The sequence below is a fragment of the Propithecus coquereli genome, unplaced genomic scaffold, assembly GCF_000956105.1.
Source record: "Propithecus coquereli isolate 6110/MARCELLA unplaced genomic scaffold, Pcoq_1.0 Scaffold79, whole genome shotgun sequence".
Lineage (NCBI taxonomy): Eukaryota > Metazoa > Chordata > Mammalia > Primates > Indriidae > Propithecus > Propithecus coquereli.
Window position 1 is genome coordinate 1,531,454 of NW_012154062.1, and position 25,631 is coordinate 1,557,084.

General features: G+C 38.2%; 1 protein-coding gene across 1 annotated transcript in view; it reads right to left on the reverse strand.

Annotated features, from left to right (window-relative positions):
* LOC105825205 (PH and SEC7 domain-containing protein 3-like) overlaps positions 1–25,631 on the reverse strand; it is a 132,753-nt gene that overhangs the window by 66,508 nt on the left and 40,614 nt on the right. Inside the window, exons 3-4 of the mRNA XM_012662910.1 lie at positions 22,491–22,684; positions 2,381–2,451 (exon numbers count right to left, since the gene is read on the reverse strand). Coding sequence (XP_012518364.1) covers positions 2,381–2,451; positions 22,491–22,684 — 265 coding nt within the window. The remainder of the gene's footprint in view (positions 1–2,380; positions 2,452–22,490; positions 22,685–25,631) is intronic.

Consider the following 25,631-nt stretch of genomic DNA (forward strand, 5'->3'; position numbering starts at 1 on the left):
TGTCTCCAGCCTAAGAACTTGTTTTTGAAAAGATCAACAAAATCGACAAAGCTTTAGCTTGACTAAGAAAAAAAAGGACATTTAAATAAATAAAATCAGAAATGAAAGAGGAGACATTGCAATTGATGTCACATAACTTAAAAGGATTATAGGAAACTACTATGAACAATTATATGCCAACAAATTGAATAACCTAGAAATGGATAAATTACTAGAAACATACAACCTACCAAGACTGACCTATGGAGACGTAGACAATCTGAACGTATCTATAACAGCAAGGAGACTGAAATAGCAATAAAACCCTCCCAGCAAAGAAAAGCCTAGGACCAGATGGCTTCACCAATGAACTCCACCAGTTAAAGAACTAATGCCAATCCTTCTCAAACTCGTCCAAAAAAAACTGAAGAGGAGGGAACATTTCCAAGATCATTTTACACGGCCAGCATGACCCTGATATCTAAACCAGAAAAAAAAAATCAAAAAACTGTAAGAAAAGAAAATTGCTTGGCCAATATCCTTGATGAACATAGATGTAAAAACCCTAAACAAAATACTATCAAATTGACTTCATCCGTATATTAAAAAGATCATATAGCATGACCAAGTGGGATTTATTTTCAGTAGTCCCCCCTTACCCACAGGGGACACATTCCAAGACTCTCAGGGGATGCTGGAAACCACAGTAATATCGAACCCTACACAAGGATGACCCTTGAGCAACAGGGGCTTGAACTGCACAGGTCTACCTGTATACACTGATCGTTTTCAGCCAAACGTGGATGGAAAGTAAAGCATTTGCATGACATGAAACCCAAGTCTACAGAAGGCTGACTTCGAATATGTGGGTTCCACAGGGTATACTGTATTTTGGTACATTCGGGGGGAGTCCTGGAACCAATCCCCCGAGTAAACAGAGGGATGACTGTATACTCTGTTTTTCACTATACATACATACTTATGAGATAAAGTTTAATTTCTAAATTAGGCAAAGTGGGAGACTAACAACAATAACTAATAATAGGTCAATATAATAACATGCCAGCAGCACTACTCTGAGGCCATTATTAAGTAAAATAAGGGTTACCGGGACACAAGCACTGTGATGCCATAACTGTTCATCTGATAACAGGGACAGCTATTAGGTGACTAAAGGGCAGGCGGGCACAGCCTGGGTATATGGGACAAAGGGATGATTCACATCCCAGGAGGGACGGAGCAGGGCAGTGCGATTTCATCACGCTACTCAGAATGGCATGCAGTTTAAAACTTAAGAATTGTTTCTTTCTGGAATTCTTCATTCAATATTTTCAGACCACGGGTAACTGAAACTGGAAAGCGAAATTGCAGGTAACGGGGGATTTCTGCATATACATACAATGTAATATTCAAACGCAAAAAGGAAGGAAATTCTGACACATGCTACAACATGAATGAACCAGGAAAGACCTTGTGCTAAGTGAGATAAGGCAGACACAGAAGGACAAATGCTACAGGATTCCACTGACTTGGGTATGGTTAATAATACCAGACTATGCATTTAAAATTTAAAACAGTAGATCTCATGTTATGTGTTTTTTTATCACAGTTAAAAAAAAAAAAAAATCTTTCCCTATCAGACACCACTGAGGGCAGTGTTGTTCTGCCTTGTTTCCTACTGGCCCTAAATTCAGTGACTGCCCCTTCACAGCGGGAGCTAGAATCCTCAAAGACCCTGTACTCCTTCCAGTCAACGCACACCTTCCCCATCTCCACCCACACAGAGCTGGGGAGGTGCAAGCTCCAGCGACTACCCTTCAAAAGGTCAGAACTCATAAACTGGATCCCAAACAGATTTCCAGATTGTACAACTTGGAAGAAAGGATCCTGACAGGGAACGCTCTGGTCAAACCCTTACCCAGGTGATCTGGAATACACTTGCATTGTTAAGTACACATGTTTACAGACATGAATGAAAAATGCATGTGTCTAGCTTTAGGTAGGATTGAAAGTAAGACAGTTAAATCATATATAAATGAAAGCTATAACTAACTCATAGCATAAACATCTACTGAAACAAGTGCTGCCACAGGTCTGTACCTGCATAGACCATATGAAGTCTAACTTACCAGGTTATGTTCAAAATTTCTTACTGAACATAATCAGAACACAGCCCCACCATTCCTCTGATCATGTATTTTATGTGTCTGTGTTTGGGTATTCACAGATAATTTTTTCACTGAACTGTTTTCACCAAAAACAATGAGAAAGAATTTAAACAATTAAACAGTCTTTTGAGTGTTTAACATAGCTTTGTTGTACAAAGTGAATATCTCTTTGAGTACCTCATTTGTCATTTCATAAAGCTTTGAGTTTTATTTTTTATTTATTTTGCTTTTACCTTTTGCAAGTATAGAACTGTTCCCTTCAGTACAGCATAAAAGGTTTTCCATCCTCGCTTTCCTCTTGGAGCTAGAAAGGAAAAAAAATGTAAGATTTTATTTGGTGTAAATTAGCATTTTAGAAAGAGAATCTAAATGATCAACATGGTGTGTTTCAATATTCCTAGTTTATTAGCTACCAAAACTAATAACAATAAGAACTAAAATTATGTTGAGTCTTAAGGTGTACCAGGCAGAATTCTAAAATGTTTCCTACATATCATATTTAATCCTTACAATAATCCTGCCTGGTAGATACTATTACTCTCCTCTTTTTTTACAAAACCGAAGCACAGTGGAGAGTAACCTACTAATGGTCATATAACTAGGAAGAGGAGAAGCCGGGAATCGAACCCAGGTAGCAAGGCTGTGTGTGCAGCCTGCCCTCTAGTAGAGATGACTTATAGACTTGGAAAGCAAAAAAAGTATATTATAAATACATAATAATTCAAAAGAAAGCATAAAAAGCTCATTATACCAGATCCTTATGGCTTCTTCGGAGTCTGTAAGAGTCATAAAACAATCTCAGAATATGAAAGGATCACTCTTGGCATTTCCCCCACACTCCCCTCAACCAGGTTATAACTTTAATTATTATTACTCCTATGGCAACCCGTGCATATCTCGCCGCAGATCTTGCTGCAATGTAATTTGCTGTCTACATGTCTGTCACTAGCCTGTGAATGACTTCAGAGAAGGTTGCCCTTCATCTTTAGAATTCACAGAACCTAGCATAGTGCAAGGCAGACATTAGGCACTGATATAAAAATTCTCCAAATTAATTCTTTCAGAAGTCCTTACTTTCCTTTTGTTTATATTTTTCCGGACTATAAAGTAATATTTCTCTACTGACTTATATAAAATCTTATAAATTGTCCTAAAGCAAAAGCACAGATTAGCAAAATAGTTTTTTTATTTTTAGTCTTAATCAAGTTAAAATCTGTAACTGGAAAATATCACCTGAATGTCACTTTTCCAAACATGTCTGCCCAAATATACAGGGAGGGCCATTTATGTATATTCTTTTATCAAATACTTGGCTATCTTTAGGCTTTCTTTAACCTGGATTAAATTAGGACATTTACTACTTTAAGCAAATCCTTTAAATCTCTTTTGACACTGAATATTCAGGAATTCTTAGGCTTGGAACTAGGTGAATATACACAATACAGGTGCTCCTGCCAACACCATACTGAGATACCCACCTGGCAAGAAAGGACTCAAAACATCCGCTCTGCAGGTTTCCAGGGGAAGTAAAAAACATAAATCCTTCTGTTTCCACCAGGGGAGGTTTAAAAGTGTGTACTCAAAAATATATGACCAAAAGAGGATAATAGCATTATCCTTTCTTTATAAAGAAAAAAAGTGACCAGTATGAGCCCTAGAGAAAATATATAATAAATATTCACTGTACATCCAACAGTTCAGATTCTGATCCTGCCCACGTGGGAAGTGCACACACACGTGACCAGGGGCCGGGGGAGCTGTGGCACAGCAGGAGCACAGGTGACATGGTTAGGGGAGGCGCCAGACTGGAAGGCAGACCAGATTTCTAGCCCCTTCTGGATCTCACCTCGTCTTAAACCCATCCTCTCCCCCACCAACCCCTAACTGGCTAACTCCTGACAAGCCACTCAACCTATCAGTACTTCAGCTGCTTCATGTTAAAAGGTGGGTAATTCACATAACTTAGGGCAACACACTAGTGCTGGAAGGGAACTTAGAGAAAATCCTTTTGTTTTCAATAGGAGACCACAGGTCCTGGAGTTTAAAGGCTTTCCCCAAAGCCCTGGAGCTAGTTTACTGGCATCTTGAGATGCCTTTAAGTTCAAAGATCTACAAATCTATTTTTCTACTTTGGAAGCAGAAATCTGTGAATCCATGGACATGTTCACAAAATTTTTAGCAGCTTTTTCTCATGACCATGCTAAGTCTACTACCTGGAAATCGATTCCAAAGAGCTCGCCAAGTGAAATTGATCTTAAAAGTCACCCAGGAGTGACTAATGCTTGCTAAGGGAGTGAGCATTAACCTTTTCTCTAACTTTTCCATCTCCCACGGAAGTGTAAAACTTTATCTTGTCTTAGAGGTCAATTATAATTTAGTTGTCTAAGATGTGAATGAAGCAACCTATAATCCTGCCAAAAATACAAGCTAGCAGCAAGTGCTCAACAGTGTAATATTCAGATATTATGCTAGACGACCACCGCCCTAAGTGCTCTGACCTGTGTTAATTCACTGAACTCACACCACAACGCTAAGAGGAAGGTACTATTGCTATTAATATCTTCGTTTAACACACTAGACAGTGTGTGTCTAACAAGTAGAATGCAGGGCACAAGGGACAGCTGTGCACTGGAGTAGGCTGGGGAGGCTTGCTGGAGTCACACTCCACTGCTCTGATTTTAAAACCTCACATCCAGCGCTGCCACTGGGGCTGCACCTCGGTGAGGATCATCAGGTGAGGCGACAGGCCAGACACCAATGAATGAAGAGCATCCTTCCTCATGACCACTGTGGGAGGAGTTAAAACTGATTCCACAGCACACGAGTTATTAAGTACATAGGACCAGGTAAAGAGTTGTAACTGTTGTCACAGAATGACCAGGATGGGAGGAATGAGGGAAAAGATTCCTGATTGGAAACTTAATGTGTGGACTGCAAGGCTCTAAGTACAGGGGTGTTGGGGCGCTGGTATGCGGATGTATCTAACAAACGTCCAGGTAGCTACTGTGAGAAGGTGTTTGCTGAACTTGACTACAAGGTCATTTTCTGTGCTAGACGTGCTTTTACGGCAGTTTTTAATATGCATATGTAAAGTCCAAAGATAATCAATTGCTTTTCTTCTTCCTAAAAATAAAAGGACCTTGGAATGTTTTCATTCCAATCATCTGCCTCCTACCTTACATGATAAGTGTCACACTTTAGCTTTTAAAAAAATGCTACTGAAATAGACATCGTTATTTTTCTATAAACTGCTGCTGTCTGCTTAGATTTGTCCACGTTTACTCGTATCTTCATTCATCACTTCTTTCTGTACCTCACTGTTCTTCAGAGGCCATTTTCAATTACTTCTTGGTGGTAAATCTTTTTCTATTTAAAAAAATTTGCTTGAAATTTTTAATTATTGTGGGTACATCATGGTTGTGTATCTTTATAGGGTACATGTGTTTTGATATAGGCATACAATGTGAATCAATCAAATCAGGGTAATTGGGGTACCCATCTCAAGCATTTATCATATCTTCACGTTAGGAACATTCCAATTCCACTCTTTTAGTTGTTTTAAAGGGTACCCTAACTTATTGCTGATTGTAGTCTATTTTTCTAATTTTTGTTTATACAAAAAATATTTCATTAAAAATTCTAGTAGTTATTTCTTCTTATGAAGCTATCATTTCACTGTATTTTGGCTACCATCACTGTTGGGATGCCCACCCTAAGTGTTTTCTCTGAGCATGGGTTTCTTTAAATTTATGCTGCCTGGTGTTCTCTGGGATTCGTGTGTATCATTTTGAAAAACCTGTGGCCATTCTATCTTTGAATACTGTCTCTCCTTGTTGTCTCCACTATTGTAATTTTCTAACACTCCACTCTGACTTCTCATTTCATTCAGCCTGTGTCTTAACTGTTCTTCTGTATTCCCCGTCTCTCTGCTCTTCGGTGTTAGACACTGTGTAATTTTACCTCCAGTACTGGTTGGCCACCCAGATCCAAACCTGCCCTGAAGGCTTAGCGCCCCAAGGTTAGCTCACCCACCTAGATCTGCACTCGGGCTTTATTCCCAGCCTAACAGGATTTCCCTTCCATTGTTACAGGCTCATTCATTCATTTAAAAAAGGGTTAAAAATATTTTATCTATCATTTTTAGATCTTTTATAATGGGAGAGTTTCAGAATCTGTAGGCCATCATATTGAGGAAAAAAACAGACTCTCTTTTATTTTTCCTTTTTTTTTCTAAAAAAGGGATTTATGCACAAGCTTTGTAATCTAGGAAGAATACATTTGGAGCAGGATATAGGAGAGATTGGGGGTGAGGACGGGGAGAGAGGAACCAGAACAAGGGGACCCAGTAAGGAGGCTATTTCAATAGCCTAGATGAGAGAAAGAGGCCAGAATGCGGACAGAGTTGTATAATAAGTCAAGATGGAGACATGAAAGGAAAGGGGAAAGGTGTTAACGTTAACTGAGCATCTACACTGCAGCACTCTGGGCACTGGGCATCATCCAGGTATTATGTGGTCCAAATGATCCTATCAGGTAGGTATTATTGCCTCTATTTCATATGCATGTCTCCAGTTATTAACTATACTCGCAGTTCTGAAAGGTAGAGTGAGTTGCTGAGGAGCTACCCATCTAAGGATTCAAAGCTGCCGCACGAGGCAGTTCAGATAAGGAAACACGTTCCAAGGATATGCTAAGGAGAAACAGTCCAGGCTACTATCCTGTGTAACGGTCAGGTCTGCCACTCCTGTGTGGTGGGCGCTGAAGGCAGGAAAGCAGGTGATAACACAGGAGGGGAGCACAAGCCAGGTACTTTCTCTAATCTCTCTTGCCTCTAGGACCTTCGAAGGCATCCCTGCTCACAGCTACAGGTCACAGAATAGAGGCACCATCCCTGTGTCTGCCCTCTTGGGTGATACAGCCCAACACTTCTGCAGAATCATTATCTAATACTAATGATGATTATACTATTAGTAATAGCAGCAGCTAACGTTTACCAAGTGCTGTTCCCAGATCTGACATGTATAAACGATACGGGAGGCATGATTACAATCTCCATTTTACAGATGTGACATCTGAGACCCCACCTGACCCGTAGCCTGTGCTTTCCCAGAGCACTGGGCACGTGTGCTCTGGTTGGTATACGGGGAAAGGCCAGTTAAACCAGACTCGGGACACCATGCCTTGGATAACTCCGAGATACGGGAGTGATACTCAAATTATTTAAGAGTTGATTCAGCAGGGACTCTGACCTATCAGGAAAAGCACTGTCCCAATCAGATTGGAGGGACACCCACAGTAAACAGTCTGTACCAGTGTGTCAGCCCTGGCTTGGGGACAGCTTCCTGCCCACTGTAGGCTAAAATAAGAAATGAAAAAAGGCAACAAGTTTCTGTGATTGTTACTCTGAATCACACGTGTGTACGTACACACACACACACACACACACACGCGTGTACATTTCTGCAAAAGAAAAATTGACAGTTGCCCCAAAGATGGGTGATCACTGAATTTTCAATATTACAAATCAGTTATTATTTTCTCATCTTGATTATGCATTTGTAGAAATCTATTTGGAAGTATAAAGTACAGTGAACAATACTTTGGCTTCAGCTATTACCACTGATCTTTACAAAAGAGTGAAATGCATAAATGGGAATGAAAGGACAGGCTGTTACCCTGCTTCCATAAAAAGGAAGGTATGAAATATCCCTAAGCAATAAAATATTCAGTAAAGAGTACTGATGGATATATGCTAAGAAATGAAAGTTATTTATTTTTTTTAATCCTCCATGTAAGCTTCATGCAGAAGTTTATATTTGCATGCTATGCTCTCCAACTTTCTTCTCAACTGAATTGGGAATGGATTGTGTTTAAGATCTTACTTTTTCAATTTTTCTGTTGTATTCAAAGGGCAGAGTATTTTTTCCTGCATCCAAAATCTTGTCCTGTTTTTGACCACTCCTTACTCTAGACTCCCTGATCATCTGCTTTGCCCTTTTTTGCAAGTTTAGTATCAGAAAGACATAATACGCATAGAAAGACACAGTGTGTACATTGCCTATTTTTTTTTTCATTTAATACACTAACCTTGCTTCCCTGTCTGTTGTCTTGAAAACATTCTCCCATTGTCCCACGTAAAATGACAAAAGTACAGTCTGTAGAGAAGGTCAGTAAGCCACATCCACATTAATGAGAAAGAATTCTTTCTTACAGCCTGAACGAAAAACTTGGCCTGAAGGCCCTGCCAGGCCAAGAAACAGCAGAAATGTGGGGATGAGATAGTTCTAATGCATAATACCTTCAATTTCCTTATGTTAATGGACAAAGACATATAAAATATAATGCAATCCCAGTGAGGGCATTCCAAAATAAATCCAGCACCTTGCTGAACTTGGAAACACAATGTGCTCAGCGAAAGTTCTGCACTAATATAATTGGGACACATCTACATTAGAATTTAAAAGGTATAAGACATTTTAGAAATTGTTCTATTTCCCTTGTGACGGTGTCTGAAAACTGGGCAAAATTCTTAAAGTATCTATCCTGAAGGTAAAAGCAACCTCTGAAGTTCTACACCACTGAGGCAGCTGAGGATAAAATGCAGGCGGGGGCAAGTCTACTTGCTGCGACTGGTTTGCCAAGGATGTAGGTAAGTTAGTAGATGACAGACTCACAGATCATTAAGTGAAGTTAAGGGTAATCCTTGTATATTCACCCCTAACTTTCTTCCACAAAATAGCCTCAGGCCCCACAAGAAGTACTATTAAATCTTAATTAATAGAGCAGCTAGGGAACTTTTCGATGACTGCTTCAAGCAATCAAGTCCAAGCTGAGCATAACAGAAGTTACCATTGGGAGATGAGTCACACAACATTAAGCAACTGATAGCATCAATTATCCCCAGGTCCCTAATAGGATGCTAGAAATAAAATAGTACTATTGCTATCTTATATTCCTATCACTTATCTTTGAAACATTTAAGGCATTTTACACAGTTTTTTTTTTTTTTTTTAAGAATCAGTTAATGCTTGTAATCTTTCTCTTTAAGATAGGGACATTGTGTTAACTCAACTTTATAAAAGGAAAAACTGGGGTAGCCTTAAAGGAACCACAAGTACAACCTACACCTATTGTAGAACGTGAAACAAAAGAGAGAATTAGAAGAATATCCTATCCAAAAATGTCTCCTGGTTGGGTGCTGTTCACTCTGGATATGGCTCTATTACTTTAAGAGCTCTTCAAGACTTTTACCCTAAAATCATCTTCCTGGAATGGCAGAAAGTATCCTGAACTGGGAGCCGGGCACTTGGATTTTATTCATACCATGATGCTATTTCTCTGATTTTGGATACGTCACATAACATCTCTGGTTACAAATCTGTAAAATGAATATTCTATAATGTACCATCACTACTTTATATTGTTGTTCAGTTATTCTACGCACACAGAAGAATTATGACACATACCCTGACCCTGAAGAGTTGACATACAGAGGCAGTAACACTGACAATGAAATTTAACACAACATGTTAAGCTGATAAGCAAAATGGTAGCACAGCACTATCCGGAGACAGTCACAGCAGGATTCAAGGAGGTAAATGAGGAGGAAGTCATTAATTCTGCTTATGAGTAGGCTTTAGAAGTTAGAGAAGACTTTAAGTGGGGATTTAGTTTTAAGCAGGACTCTGAAAAAGAACGACAGGTTTCTTGTTTGACCTTCACCTTCTTTACAGTGTATAAACAGTGACACACTGAAAGAAAGTGTGGATCCCAATTATGGAAGTTTCATAACATTGCAAATCACCACCATTCTTTATTGAGATGACCTCTGGATTACAGTCAACATAATATTTTTTATTTCTTAAGAGAATGCATTTAGGACCCAGAGAACTTGGTCTGAAATACTGGCTTCACTTGGGTGACCTTGGGCAAGTCCCTTAGCCAGCTCCACGCTTTACTTCCTGTGTCAAATGGGAGCAACATAGTACCTACTTCACAGAGTTACTCTGAAAATCGGATGAGTCAATATATGTAAAACCTTTAGAAGTGTTGTTTTTTTTTAAATGAAGGATACTGTCTCCTAAGGAAAATGCATCCAATTTTCATGCTAAAACACAAAGACTTTTTAAAAATTTCATCCACGTATTCAGAATTTTTTTCTTTGTTAGTGGATATTTTGAGACACCATCCACCCAGCAACATTACTGATGCATTTTTAACAGAAAGGGGGCACTTGGCACATACCACCCTTAATTGCGGGGAGGGTGAAGGGCAACACATTTACTAGTGTAATTATTGTTTCCATTTTGTCCCAAGCCTGTCTTGACATTGGAGATATCAAACATGAATGCAAATAACAAAAGTAAATAATAGGATAAGAGATAAAAGCGGATATTTTCTACCCAAGTAATGAGCTACAAAGATGTTCAAATCCGACTTATAAACAAATATCATATCGTTCCACACTTGGCTAGGAGATGCTTTCACTGGTAGCACAGGAAGAATTTGCCTGGCTTAGGCTGAGGCTGGAAAAGAGAGTAGAACAAAGCAAGAACGTGCATCATTAGCTAGAGGCTACAGGAAAAGCATGTGGGAGGCAACAAATTTGACTCTGACTATATTATTTTTTTCAGGAAAAAACAGAAACACTACAGTCATAGAAATATTTTTTAGAATCTTGACAAATGAATTATTAATATAGCTCACATTCTCTCCAGCTAGAATGTTCCTTTCCCACATGTCATCATGACTTGCCCCTTCACTTCAATTGGGTCTCTGCTCAAATGTCACCTGTGAAACGTAACATACCAGATGGCATCACCCTCGTTCAGAGCTCGAAAATGTAGTCAGGAAGCCATTCTAAAAAGCATTGCCTGCACGACCTGCAACCTTGCAATAAAACCCCAGGAACTTGTCTTGAATCTTTGAACTAGACCAAACCAAGACAACCACAACATCCTCAAAAACAGCTAAATGTTGCCAGCACTGCAACTCCTAAACAGCAACCAGCAAGGACTAGGGGACTCATGTACCAAGCCAGCCGCCTCCACCAATGATAATTCTTTCAAAACAACTTGTGTAATCACCCTCAGCTTCTTTTTAAAAACCCCTACTCCCCTCCCTCTCTTCAGAACACAACCTGGCTTCTAGCCAAATCTGTGTCTCCAGAATTGAATTGTTAATTCCTAGAGCCCAGTAAATGCCCTGTCTTACTGCACTGCGGTCTTGTTTTGGGACCAACCTTTGTTGGTTGACACACCTCATCGGGGGGTTTCTTCTGATCACTCTCTGACACTTAGCAACTGCACATTTCCTTCTATCTCTTTGAACCTTGGCTTTATTTATTTTGGATCTCTTAACGGTTGTATGAATTATCACATATTTATTATTGAGTTCTCCTTATACAGAATGAAACCTTGAAGCAAGAACTTTGGTTTGTTGCTGTGTCCACAGCAGACTAAACCCCTCCTCCCAAATAAAAAAACATCAGACGTTCTAAATAAGCATGTAGATGGTGTGATTCAACAAATATTACAGGGAATATTTTTTAAAAAGGGTTTTATCATTTAAGTAAAACATGGTAGAAAATTCAGGTTGCTTAAAGGGAATAGGTAAGGTGGGATAAAATTTTGGTACAGATTATTCCAACAAGAAAATATTTTATATGGAAATAATGTATCAGTAAACACCCAGGCTCATAAGGAACAAATGTAGCTTGGCAAATTACTATGGGTTTTCAGGGTTAAAGAATGAACATCTGTGATATGTGACCTCAAAATTTTAGAAAACAAGTCCTTCCTCATAATTCTTATAAAGTGGATTTGACCAAAGGAAGAAGCTAGAGAACTTGTTTTTTTTAGTAGCCACCTCAAAAAAGTTGGGCACAGCAAAATGTTCCTGAAATTCAATAACTTCATTTATGTGCAAAGTATGAACACTGAACTCCAAGAAAATCAAGCATACTAATGATTTTTTCATAATCTTGAGAAATTTATAGAGCTCTTCTAAAACTTGTGATCTGAGGAACCAAAATAGACACCTCTTTATCAATGATGATGGACCCTAAAATTAAGGAAACAAAAGTTACCTATGGGCAGGGTGTTCAGAGCTCGGCTGGTATGGCAACTTCCTAAATTCCTATGGCTGCAAGAAAAACCAAGCTCTTGCTAAACTCCCTAAAAGGACCTATCAGGCAGACTGTCAAATCCTCCCTAACTCTGATTAACACCCCAGACCCTACAACTCTTGATTGCACAGAGGACCAGCTTTGCAAACATCCTTTCCTGATAAACAACTATAGACCTCAAGCCAGTTTCAGCCGGCTTATAGGGACTGCACACAAACTGTCTCTGCTTATAGTTGGCCTTTTGACATAAAGAGTCAAATTCCATTTCATTTTAATGCTAAAACTCCACCTCAAACTGAACATGAAATGTACATTACATGTAAGTTTACCCATTGCACATGTGCTCAACACCCCTCATAAATAGGTATAGCTGCCCCCCAACCTGCTGAATATGTATGACTCTATTGGGTAACAGAGATCCCGTGAGGCATAATATCCAATCTGCACTTTCTAGGAAGAGAGAGTGCCTTCAGTCCACACCACAGACTATTCCCAGTTTGCAAACTGGTATTGTCGATAAAGCTCTCCTTTCTACTATTAATGTTTAGCCCTCCTGGTGGCCTTTTGGAGTATGGACTTATACAGAGCAAAGTACTAAAATAAAATGTAAGGTTAAATCGGTGAAGTCTATCTGCAAAGTACAGGTAACTGCTCAATCAGACAGGCAGGTTTAGCAAGTGATACCAAGTCAGGTTTCCTCAATTTCAGAAGCACCGCATGCCCGGGGAGAGACAGAGCCAAAGACCCTGCGGAGCCTGCATTTCTACAAATAGCAATTGGAATAAGCTATTGTAATTGTAAAACAGCCCAAGGCCTACAGCACCTTTAAAACGCCTCTGGGCAAAAGCAGCTGAAGGTCAATGAAAATAATTCAGAGTGGCAAGGACAGCAGCCCCCAGACAGACCCTGCTCTCCAAGGCACGGGAGAGCAGCCTGACTGCTTTCCTCAAACATAGGCAGCTCCAGGAGAGACTTCCAGCTCCTTCTACGACGCAGTTGCTGACTCTCATTACAGGGCCAGGGCTCTGCCATGCTGCCCATGCAGAGGTGCCAGAAAACCGTGCGCTGCCACGGAAGATGCCGCGCTGTTTATCTCTCAGCTTTCCCAACTTGGGCCAAGCTGCTTCTCTTTACCAGACGTCCAGTGCTCTCATGTGCTTTCCACTGAAGGAAACCAAAATATTTCACCCCAAAATATACTTCTGTGTCATATTTTGAGACGGCTGTTCAGAGGGCCTGCAGACGGAAGCAGCCTTGCAAAGCTGTCTGTGGGAGAGAGGAACTGCGTGACGCAGCCAGGCTTTCTCCCAGGCCCTCCCTTGTCTGTATGCAGGAAAGACAAACTGAGAGTCTGACACCTTTAAAGGTCAGACAGAAACATCTACCGTCTCTTCTCTCCAAGGGCTGCTACCTGTGAGGTTTTGTTTTCTTTTCTTTTTTACGTAAAAAGACCACGTTTGTCAGCCAGCCCTGGTCTTCCTCCCCTCCCATAACCTGTTTTGCCATGGTCTAAGCCCTTATTCTTTCTGTAAACTGGAGATGGTATATACGCTTCTGCACCTCACTGGGGGTTGGGTAATCACTGAGATTTTCCCCCGTGCACACGTTAATAAATTTGTATGCCTTTTCTCCAATTAACCTGCCTTTAGTGAGTTGATTTTTCAGCAAACCTTCAGGGGGCGAAGGGGAAGTTTTTCCCTTGGCCCCTAGAGTACACGATCTTCTAATCGTTTTAATATGTACACATATGCCATATAAATTGAGATCTACTTGTTGCTTTTAAACTTTTCTACTTACATATGTGTCATCTAAAAAATGACACTGTATTGCTGCATCATATTTTATTTAAGGAACCTTTTATCGGCCATTAAGCTATTTCCAAAATGATGATATTCTGTCGCTAAAGTGATATTGGGTTCCTTCTACATGCCAGGCAGTGAGCTAATAAGCACCATAACAGACATTAGCCACGTTTGATTGTTATTACCTTATGGCTTTTTGCATTACTTGTTTTCTCTGTTGGAATTCTCTTATCTACGATATTTGTACCCAAAGATTTCATGATTTCATGGACTTCCTTTTGTAATTCAGCTCTCAGCTGAATGACACACGTTCAGGTGTATGCTCTCCCTACCCCCCAAGAGTGAATACTATTGGCACACAGCTGGTGCACAAAAATATTTTTTAAAATAAATCACTGACCTCTGTCGTTTCAAAGCTCATATTCCTAAGATATTACTATCTAGTGATAACATTTTAGTACATAAATTTTTATTCCTGTGATTAATCCTTTTAGGAAACTGGTACAGTATGTTTAGTTTCAAATTTTCATCAGATTGAAGAATTTTATATACTGCAATAAATCACCATGACAGAGGCACAAGAATTATTTTCTTCTTTCTCCTAAATGTTAGCTAAACCTGAAAGGTAAACAGAACGAGTCAACAGTAAAAACAGAATAATCTCTAAAAATCAGAGGCAGTGAAAACTGTGCATTCCTCTTTCAGAAAGAAATGTGTCAGAGTTTCTGAACACAGATCTGTTGGTGCTTACGAGATTGGCAGTTTATTTTCCACTATCCCTTGTCAAAAGTACTGCTTCTGAGGAGAAGGTTGGGGGCCTTTTTTAACCAACTTTACTGCAGGAAAGGGTAGATTTTAAAGACACTAGCCACCAAAAGGAAACGTAAAAACCTAAAACACCCTATTTTAGTCTAAATGTTGAATTTTGAGGAAGCATTCCCCATCTAGAACAGACAACATTCCGTTAGAGCTAGACTGCCACGTGACAAACTCTGACTTGAGAAGTCACTCAGCCGCCCCTCCCTGTGCCATTAGTAGGCCCTGGCCTGAACAGCTCACCTCTCATCCCTGCTGCCGCAGAACAGCTAAGTGCAAAGGGGAGGGAAAACGTTAGCCTAACTGCTTTGCCTCCACTTAAAGAGTCTTTCTCTAACAGGAGGAGACAACCGTCTTATGGGGGAAAAAACCCATTCCACTTTTATTATCTCTTAATTATAGTGTCGCTGTTCCCAATGTTATACAATAGCAAAGAATTCTGCCTGCATTGCCATTATAAACTCTATTTTCAGTATGTATGACTCAGAATAACATCTACTTTCTCGAATTTGACACGTGGGTCTAAATTTTCAAAACTTTTAGTGACAGCCAAGTGTGTAAATCCCTCTAAAGTGAGTGAACCTCCCTAACCTTTTCAAGGTGCTATCTAGCACTCCTTGTAGCCAAAGTATTGAACAAGGAATTGAAAATGTGAACCATATGTAGTTCTCACATCCTGAAGAAGCAACTAATATTTCAGTACTTCATATTAGAAACTAATCTCAGAGGTAAAATGACTGAACAATCTATACAAGAATGCAAATAAAATATTTTAAAATTATTAAAGTGATAGGTCTGCACAGTTAGCCTCTTTTGATTCACTCTACCCCAACTCCTCTAATCCTATTTTCCATAAGAACCTATCTTTTAACATTTAACCTATTTCTCCTGGTAGGTAAGTACCATCATGTCCCTAAACAATGAGCTTCTAACTATGTCATAATAGTTTGTAAACATACCCTATTGGTTTTCTGCCACAATAGGTAAAGATTTAGCAAACTTAACCGCCCCATTCCATCTTCCCAATATATATAGGGCTTTTTATTTGTATCTGTGTTGATTACCTCTAGTTTTATTTCTTTCTCCCCTAGATAATCTACATTACTACCTCTGTATGTTTAAGGAGGATAGTAACATTATTGTTTTAGTGAAGATTTTTTTCCGTTTTATTGAGGTATTTTCGACAACTACAAATTGTACATATTCGAAGTGTACAATTTGATGTTTTGATATACGTACACATTGTGAAGCAACCACCACAATCACCTTTCACCTCACACAATTTTTATCCCTTTCTTATTTATTGTGTATGTAACACACTGACTGCCACACTAGAAAAAAAATTTTTTCATCGGGGTCCCGGTGTTTTATTATGAAAGTAGAATGAGAACTTTGAAAACAAAGTGATCCTTTCTAATTTAATGAAAAAATCTATTATTTTTTATTGTTTTCTCTGCATGACATATATGCTCCCGAGATAAAGAGACATGTAAGTTATACATGCTTCACAAGGTAACATACATGAGGTGGCATTTCATCATGTGTTTAATGAATTCCCTTGATGATTAATGAGGTTGAATATGTCCTTCATATATATATATACTGATCACCTGCTTCCTTTTTCTGAGAATGGCCTGTTCAAATTTTGGCCAATTTTTCTACTGGGCTTTCTTTTTCTAATTAAGATTTTTAAAAATAAATATACATATGGATCCTAATCCTTTATTAGTAATATGCTGCAATTATCTTCTCTCAATCTGGTAATATTAATATAAAGAAGTCTTTATTTTTAATGTGATTACATGCATGAATATTTCCTTTTACTGTTTTTGTTTTTATAAATCTTAAGAATACCTTTTCTATATAAATGTCATAAAGTTATTGTCCAGAATTTTCTTCTAAAAATATTAAAATTTTGTTTCTCAAATTTTTACATTTAATCTACCTAAAACTGATTTTTGTGTTAGGACTGAGGTAGGGAACACACAACCCTCTTAGCACCAATTACAGAAGCATTTTCGCTTCCTATTTATCTGAATTACTTCCTCTGTCATGTATCAAGTTTTCATAAACACTAGAGACTGCTGCTTCTGAGAGTTCTCTTTTCCATTCCATTGTCCTATCTATGCCTTGTTATCTGGGAAAATGTCAGCAGGGCCCTGAGTGTACTTCAGCCCCTCCCTGATCACGTGAGGAGGCCTGCCTGGTATGAGACTGTAGAGAGCTGCGGAAACCATGGTCAACCAGACACTGCCTAACTAAATTCACGTAATTCAGTTTTTAAAATCACTGTGTAGGCCAAGTAAATGACTGCTCCTAGCTTGAGAACCCTAGCCTTCTAAATACATGTTACACAGTGATAAGACTATCCCAAATACACAAAATATGCACAGCTTAAATGTTTTCTAAGCATATTTTCTCATGGGAATTGCTTTTAACAATATGCTACAATTAGTTTGCTATCATCACATTTTTGTTCCACTGGTTGTACTGTTATATTATACCACACCCTTGGCTAAGGTGTTTAAGATCAATTTCCTCATCTATGAAATGGTGATAATAATAATATCTGATTCACAGGCCAAAGAGAAGTCCTAATATTGAGTAATCATTTAATTATCACTATTATCATTTAGAACATTCGTATTTTGAGGACATTGTTTTCAGTCACTTTCTTGATTTACTCAAGTATCTTACATCAGATTGATAAAACCAAGAGCTTATATTGAATTTTGGTTTTCATTCTACCTGACAAAATCCAGAAGATAAATTTTGTTTTCCAAATTCGACTTTTCAAAACTTTCCCTTAATGTCAGATGTAATGTGTCTGGTAAACACATACACTTCCAGGAGAGATATAACATTTGCTTTTAATCATAATTTGTCTTCTGGAGGTGGAATTTCTGAGCTGAGCATATCTTTAAAAGGCAAAAAATGAAGCAAGAAAACCTCCAAGGTTTAAAAAATGTTTATATGAATAATTATGAATACAATCTGACAAGCTGAGTCAATTAAAAAATAAAAGGTACCAAATCTTGAGTTGAATAAGTGGCCTCTTTGAGAAAAGTTAATCAGTGTTTTATAAGAAAATAATCTTTCTATAGAGCTTTGACCCAAATCTTCACTTATTAATAGTAATATCTGTCATGAGTACCTGGCTGTGTTTACATATATGTATATATATAATATAGTTTAGTATAGTGAACATGCTTAATCAAAATAAATTCTAGAAACTTAGCAGGAGAAATATGTCCAAAAGGTATCATCATGTAGATTTTTCAAAATTATCTGGAGCTCCTACTCCAGGAAAGCTCCACTGTTGTTTTGATTTTTTTCTAATGTATTGGAAATGAAAAGTGATGTATTTCATAGCACAGTAGACGCAAGTACTTACTATAAAACATTTTGCAAATTTGCTTATAGTGACCATCTCTCAAAAGGGAAAGTCAGAAATATTCAGAAACAGTTTAGGATTCCACTACATTTCTAAGAAGCAGCAGCAGCCTAACAGATAAATCAGTTCAACCAGATATGACTGAAACTTTAACAAATAGGAAGGTAGAGGGGAGAGAAGATTAGGTGGGAAGATAACAAAGCTTTTCTGCATCTCCAAATACATATCTGAACAGTTTGCTTGTACCTAAAGACTTAGAATTCGCTACTACTTTCATAGCTCAGTAAATACTAGGTCTTGAAGTCTGAGTCAACTAGAAAGACATTTCTTAACAAACAGGAATGTTAGTCAGTTTAGTCAACTACAGAAACTGTCTACTATAATAACAACTAAAGAAAAGGGACAATACATATATAAAAGTTTTTAGACATTTCACAATAGGCAGCAGTAGACTGTGATTCTGAAGTGAAAGGAACAAATGAGATAAACCCAGCTTATTGCTTGGAGAAAGTTTCCCAGCCCCAGTGAAACAAAGTAAGAAATAGAGCTTGGGAGTCATGCTGAGTTGAGGAGATGAAGGAAGAGTTGAGTGAGGCTGAAAGGACTAGAATTTGCAGAGCGGAGTAAAAGAGAGAGCAGAGTTGCACAAAGACATTGAAGATCTGCAGAGGAATCCCCTGACTGTGGCTGGAGCATCAACCTTAGCACAAATGAAAGGAAACAACCCAAGGCATGGCAAAGAACCAGCAAAAAGTAGTGGAATGAACAATTTCAAGAGCTCACACAGGGCTAAGAATAGTTTGTTTTCATCAGCCAGAGCAGATAGACCTTGTAACACACGGGATATTGGGTAGAGTCTGAAGAAGAGCAGAATGACTTATTTATTAATGGAACTAAATAAGTTCTAGAATAAAGGCTGCTCTGGATCCACCACAATGAAGGATAAAAGCAAGCCTCTAAAGAATTCAGCTACTTATCTGCTTATCTCCAAACCAGAATAAAATCTAACCTTTTTTTTTTTTTTTAAAGGAACACAACAAAAACAGCACCCAAAGAATGAAAAATTCACAATGTCTCGCATTCAAATAAAAATTACTAGGAATGCAAAGCAAAAGTAAAGTATGATATATAGCCAGCAGAAAAATTACTCAATATAACAGTTCCAGGAAAGATAGAGAGGAAAGAATTCAAAGAAAACAACCTGAAAACAGTAATTATAAATAGAATAAATATATTAATACATGAGGCAGGAAGAAAGACACCAACCTAATAAGGGGAGAAATGGCCCAACTGGCTCTGTCTAAATCTATCCATGTATTTTCCCTTTGTTCTGTGGCAGGAACAGAGATGGAAACAAAAGCAGAGGCGAGTTCCTTTGGAAAACAGGTAGAACTTATGTTGCTACAAAGACAAAAGCCTGGTGACACTTAAAATTTCCCTAATCCGCTGGAAGTTCTCCCAATAGTTAACTAAGGCTTTAAAGAAGTTATGTTCGCAGGAAAACTTCTAGCTTGGTACAAGGTGTCTGTGCTATCTCAACTACTAAGCAATCCTCAGGTTTTGTACCTATATTCATATGCACCAGGCTGCTAAAAGAGCAGAGCTTCCAGCAGAGGAAATCTCCGACAATCCTCAGAGGTGGTCCAGGAAAACAATAGACAAAGACAATTTCATCAGTAGGTAGGACCTAGGTACACTTTGGAATAAGTAAACGAATTCAGTCAATCCATTGCTAGGAAGTGAATCAATGAAAAGATGCTCATGGTTTAACTTTGTTATCCTTGTCTAGCAGGACGCGGTGCATGCTCTGAAATCACTGACAGCTGTTTTACTTCCTTTTTGCCTTTTCTTCAACTGGCATTTTAAACTACAGTTCTGTTTTCTACTTCTAGTATTTTATATGAAATATGTCAGATACAGTTGGCTCTCCATATCTGTGAGTTTCTGCATCCATGATTCAACCAACCACAGATCAAAAATATGTGAAGAATAATTGTACTGAATATGTACAGACTTTTTTTCCTGTCATTATTCCCTAAATGATACAATATAACAAGTATTACATAGCATTTACATGGCATCAGGTACTGTAAGTTAATCAAGAGATGATTTAAAGTATATGGGAGGATGTGCGCAGGCTATATGCAAATACTACATCATTTTATATCAGGAATTTGAGCATCCTTGGAGTTTGGTATCTGTGGGAGGTCCTGGAACCAATCCTACACAGATACTGAGGGACAAGTATGTTTCTATATTTTTCATTTAACCTGTAGATTGAAGTTACATCTATACCTGACTATGGGGAATGAACACACCAACAAATCGTAGCCTTGGGGATGAAAGCTGTAGCTGGACATAGCATGTTGCAGAGAGGTAAGGGTATTTGTGGTCGTAAAAGGAAAACGGTACTATGTCTGGCAAAAGCATTGTTCAGTGTTTTAAAAAAGGTAACACTGGAAACAAAGAGATGGGTATCTCTATTGCTTTGACTGCAAAGAAGAACTCCTTTTCTCTAAGATCTGTATCTTACCGCCTCTTTCCTCTTGCTATTGCAAGCAAGTGGATGCTGCCAACCACAGTATTCCATCCCTTCAGTCCTATCAGTCAGAATCCTGTCCTAGAATGTACTAAGTTAGAAGTTAGGGAAGGAGGATCCTCTTTGGTGTCAAAATCAAACACATGATCTACAGTGCTGTGAATAACCATGTGTGAAGAGCGCCATTTCAAAGAATAATGTTGACATGCAAAATACTGCAGAGACAGAAACTGAGAATGTGTCCTGGCGACAATCCTTTATCTCCAGGTGTGCCCTTTTTCTAAGATAGTTTGACTTGCTGCCACTTGCAACTACAAGAACCCTGATACAACGTTGTTAGAGAAAATTAAGAAAAAAATTAAGAGTCTAGTAAGCTAGTATATAAGGCTGCGGTCCCCAACCCCTGGGCCGGTACCAGTCCGTGGCCTGTTAGGAACTGGACCACACAGCAGGAGGAGAGCAGGGGGCATATTGATGGCCGCTCCCCATCACTTGCATCTGCCTCCTGTCAGATCGGTGGTGGCATTGGATTCTGCCTTACGGTGACTTGTATAATTATTTCATTATATATTACAATGCAATAATAGAAATAAAGTACACAATAAAAATAATGTGCTTGAATCATCCCAAAACCATCCCCCCAGCTGGCTGACCATGGAAAAATTGTCTTCCATGAAACTGGTCTCTGGTGCCAAAAGGTTGGGGACTGCTGATATAAGGTACACAGGAAATATGGTGGAGGTACTCCTAAAGAACTAGGAAACATCAAGAAACTCATTCAGCATCATAGGTCAATGCCAAAGCCACTCCACTGCGGTGTTTCTCTTTACTGCAACCTAACAGGACCTAACATATTAAGAAAAAGTGCCCAGCCACACATGGAAACAGCAGTCCTATCCATCCCTTCACTCCATGTCTGTTTTTGTAGGTAGGGAGGAACTCCATAGGGGTATATCCTACTAATTTTGAGCATACATGATAGCTTATCCTACCCTGTTCAACTATATCAAATTGCTCTTTCACTCTATACATAGATTATTCTAACCACATAAACACACTCTGTTCCTCTCAAACTTCAAACACCATTATCTATCAGAAAATAATCACGTCTCACACTTCACAGAGAAATCAGAAGCCATCCGATGGGGCTCCTTCAATTTCCCAATGCTAATTATACCATGCTTTCCTGCATCTGACCTATCTCACCAATGGCCAATCACTCCACATGTGCTTTGAATCTTAATTCCCTCCTTCCTCTCCCCTTTGTTTCTAGGACATTACAAACATTCATTTTTCTATGTGTTGTAAATTTAATCTTTCCCTCAACTACCAGAAATAAAATCTCCATGAAGATAGGGACCCTGTCCATCTTTATCCACTGCTGTATTTTTGGTGCCGACCATTAGAGGTAGTTGATATTATTTGGTGAGAGGTCAATGTAAGAAATTTTCTATTTCTAAAGTTCGAGAACTCTACTTAGAGATGATCAGGTGCCACACTGGATTTCTGATTTAGGGTTAGAGGCTTTATCAAACTTCACAAATACTTCTCTAGATAAACATATAGTTTTTCTTCATCTTTGACTTTATTTCGGATAAATTAACTTTCAACTTTGAGTCTAAAGATGAAATAAATGAAATAGAAAATGACAACAAATGATGCTTACTCTTCTTGCCATCCATATCCGCATGGATTTTCCGAGCCAAGAATCCACTTTTGTACACAGCAGCATTTGGGTCGTGAGGAATGTCCAAAAAAGGGTTGGTAGTACTCCCAATTCGACTGATGGTCTTGGGATGTGTTCCATTAGCCTTCTCATCAGTACCTTCTGAGGGAGATTTTTTTTTCTCTTCATCATCTCTAAAATGGAGAAAACACAAAGACTGAGCCAAGCATCTACCCCAATATTCAATAAAAAGGTATTTAGCGTGAAGAACTACCTTTATTCTAATGGTCTCTCACTCTTTGTAACCACCATGGTAATAACGGCCACCATTTAACAACTGTCTTCTATTTATGATATTAATGATCATGACAATCTTGTAAGACTGATATTAGTATCCTCTATTACAGACAAGGAAAGAGACTCTGAGTTTAAATAAATGTGCAAGTCCACAGATTTAGTAATCAAAAGGAGAGACAATGATGGTATGATATAAAATCTCTACAGCCTCTGTTCTTTCCACCCACGACAATGTCTTCATATTTGTCTTTTTTCACATAAGTGGGAGTTTTTTTTTTTTTTGTGCAAGGATGATTTGACTTCTATATTTCTGCAGCGTCTAGCATAGTGCTAGTCATACAGAAAACAACAAATAATGATAGATTGAGCACAATAAATAATATTGAACTCTATCTACCAAATAATCAGGCTAATTCCTAATATCAAAACCCCAGGAAAAGCTACCAGCAGATTAGGATGGTGGCGCCATGCACAGTGCTTTGGATGCCATAGCTACTACTTTCCCAACCAACATAAAAGTGTGGGAACCCTATGGGCCGCTGAGAGACAAAACCCCTAATTATCTAACCCCCTTTTCTGAATCCCTGTTCCTTCATGCATGGCAAATTTAAATCTGAGATCACAGTGTACATTAAGTATGAAGGAGGCAGAAAATGCATGGCCATATTCAGTTAATAAAGAGGAAAACAGACTAGAGGAACGTTAACAAGCTCTGATTTACTGCTGGAGGGCAAGACAGACACCATGACAACATCATCTGTCTTAGTTCAGCTGTTTTCATTTCCTCAATCACCTCTGAGTTCACTGTTTATTAAACTTTGATTATTGAATTTTTATAAAAACTTCAACCAAAATAACCACCACCAAAATATACTTTAAACTAATCACGAAATTAATAATTATCAGAAGTGTTTGATGATGAGGTGATCAGAGAAAATTAGACTTTTTCTTTTTCACTGGTATCTTAAAAAGCAATAAATATATTTTAAACTAATCACAAATTAATAATTATCAGAAGTGTTTGATGATGATGGGATCAGAGAAAAACAGACTTTTTTCCTCCATTGGTATAAGTAATTGAGAAATATGTGAAAATAAAGTTGGACTCTTAGATACCAGTATTTCACTTTTATTTTGAAAGAATTTTAGATTTGCAAAGATAGTACACGAAGTCCCCATATGCCTAGTTTCCCCTAATGTTAGCATCTTATATAAACATAGAACTTTCAAAACTAAAAAATTAACATTAGTGCAATATCATGAGTTAAACTTCAGACTTTATTCAGAATTTTCCAGGTTCTTTTCCACTAATTTTTTTTTTTCTATTCCAGGATCCTACCCATTATCCTACAGTGCTTTTAGTTGCCATGTCTCCCTGATCTCTTCTAGACCGTGACAGTCCTCAGTCTTCCCTTGTCCTTTATGACCTTGGCACTTTGAAGAGTACTTGCAGAATATCCTTAGTTTAGGTTTGTCTGATGTTTTCGCATGATTAGGTGGAGGTTATGCATGTTTGAGGAAGGAAACCCCATAGGTGATGCCCCCTTCTCAGTGCATCAGATCCGGGGAATACTAACCAAGATCACTTGGATAAGGTAGCATCTGACAGGTTTCTTTACTGTAAAGTTACTGTTTATCTTTGTAAATGTTTTGGGGGAGTTATTTTGTAACTATGCAAATTCTCCTTTACATTTTGCCCATTAACTTTAACATTCATTAGCAGATCTTGCAACAATTATTACTGTCACAATTTAATGGGTCCCTCATTTATTCTATAGTCATTAAATGAAATTCTTCTGTAAGTATGGACACATGGATATTTTATTCTTTTTATAATAAAATACTACTACGGCTATTTAATTTGTTGTGCAAATTTTTCTAGCTTTGGCCTTTGGGAGTTCTAATCAGGTATGCTCATATGACCTACGAATATGCCTCATCTTTTTAAGTACTTCCTTACTTTTAGGTATTACAAGATGCCTACAAGCTCATCTTGAATTTTCTTTGTCCCAGCCCCGCAATCAACCACTTTTCTAAGGAGTCCTGGTTCTTCTTATTGGAGAATGGTATTTAGAAACCAAATCTAAGTGCTAGGGTGCTAATCACTTGAAGGTCCTTTCAAAAGACAGAGCTAGGAACGTAGAGTCATGTGCCACATTAGCAATGTTTTGGTCAATGACAACAGCGTATAGTATACAACAGTGGCCCTTAAGATTATAATGGAGCTGACAAATTCCCATTGTCTAGTATTTACTATGTTTTTCAACATTATTTTAGAGTGTACTCTTTCTACTTATATAAAAAAAATAGATAACTGTAAAATAGCCTCAGGCAGGTCCTTCACGAATCATTCCTAAGGAAGGCATTGTTATCACAGGAGATGACAGCTCCATGTGTGTTAATGCTCCTGAAGACCTTTCAGTGGGACAAAATGTGGAGATGGAAGACAGTGATATTGATGATCCTGACCCCGTGTAGGCCTAGGCTAATGTGTCTGTTTATGTCCTTATTTTTTCACTTTTTAAACTTATGGGTTAAAAACAAATTTTAAAAATAGAAAAGGGCTTAAAGAATAAGGAGATAAAGAAGGAAAACATTTTTTGTACATTTGTACAACGTATTTGTGTTTTAAGCTGTTACTACAAAAGAGTCAAAATGTTCTAAAGAATTTAAAAAGTTTATAAATTAAGAAAGTTATAGCAAGCTAAGGTTAATTTATGATTCAGGAAAAATTTTAAAGAATAAATTTAGTGTAGCACAAGTGTAGTGTTTATAAAATCTATAGCAGGGTATGGTAATGTCCTAGGCCTTCACATTCACTCACCACTCACTGACTCACCCAGA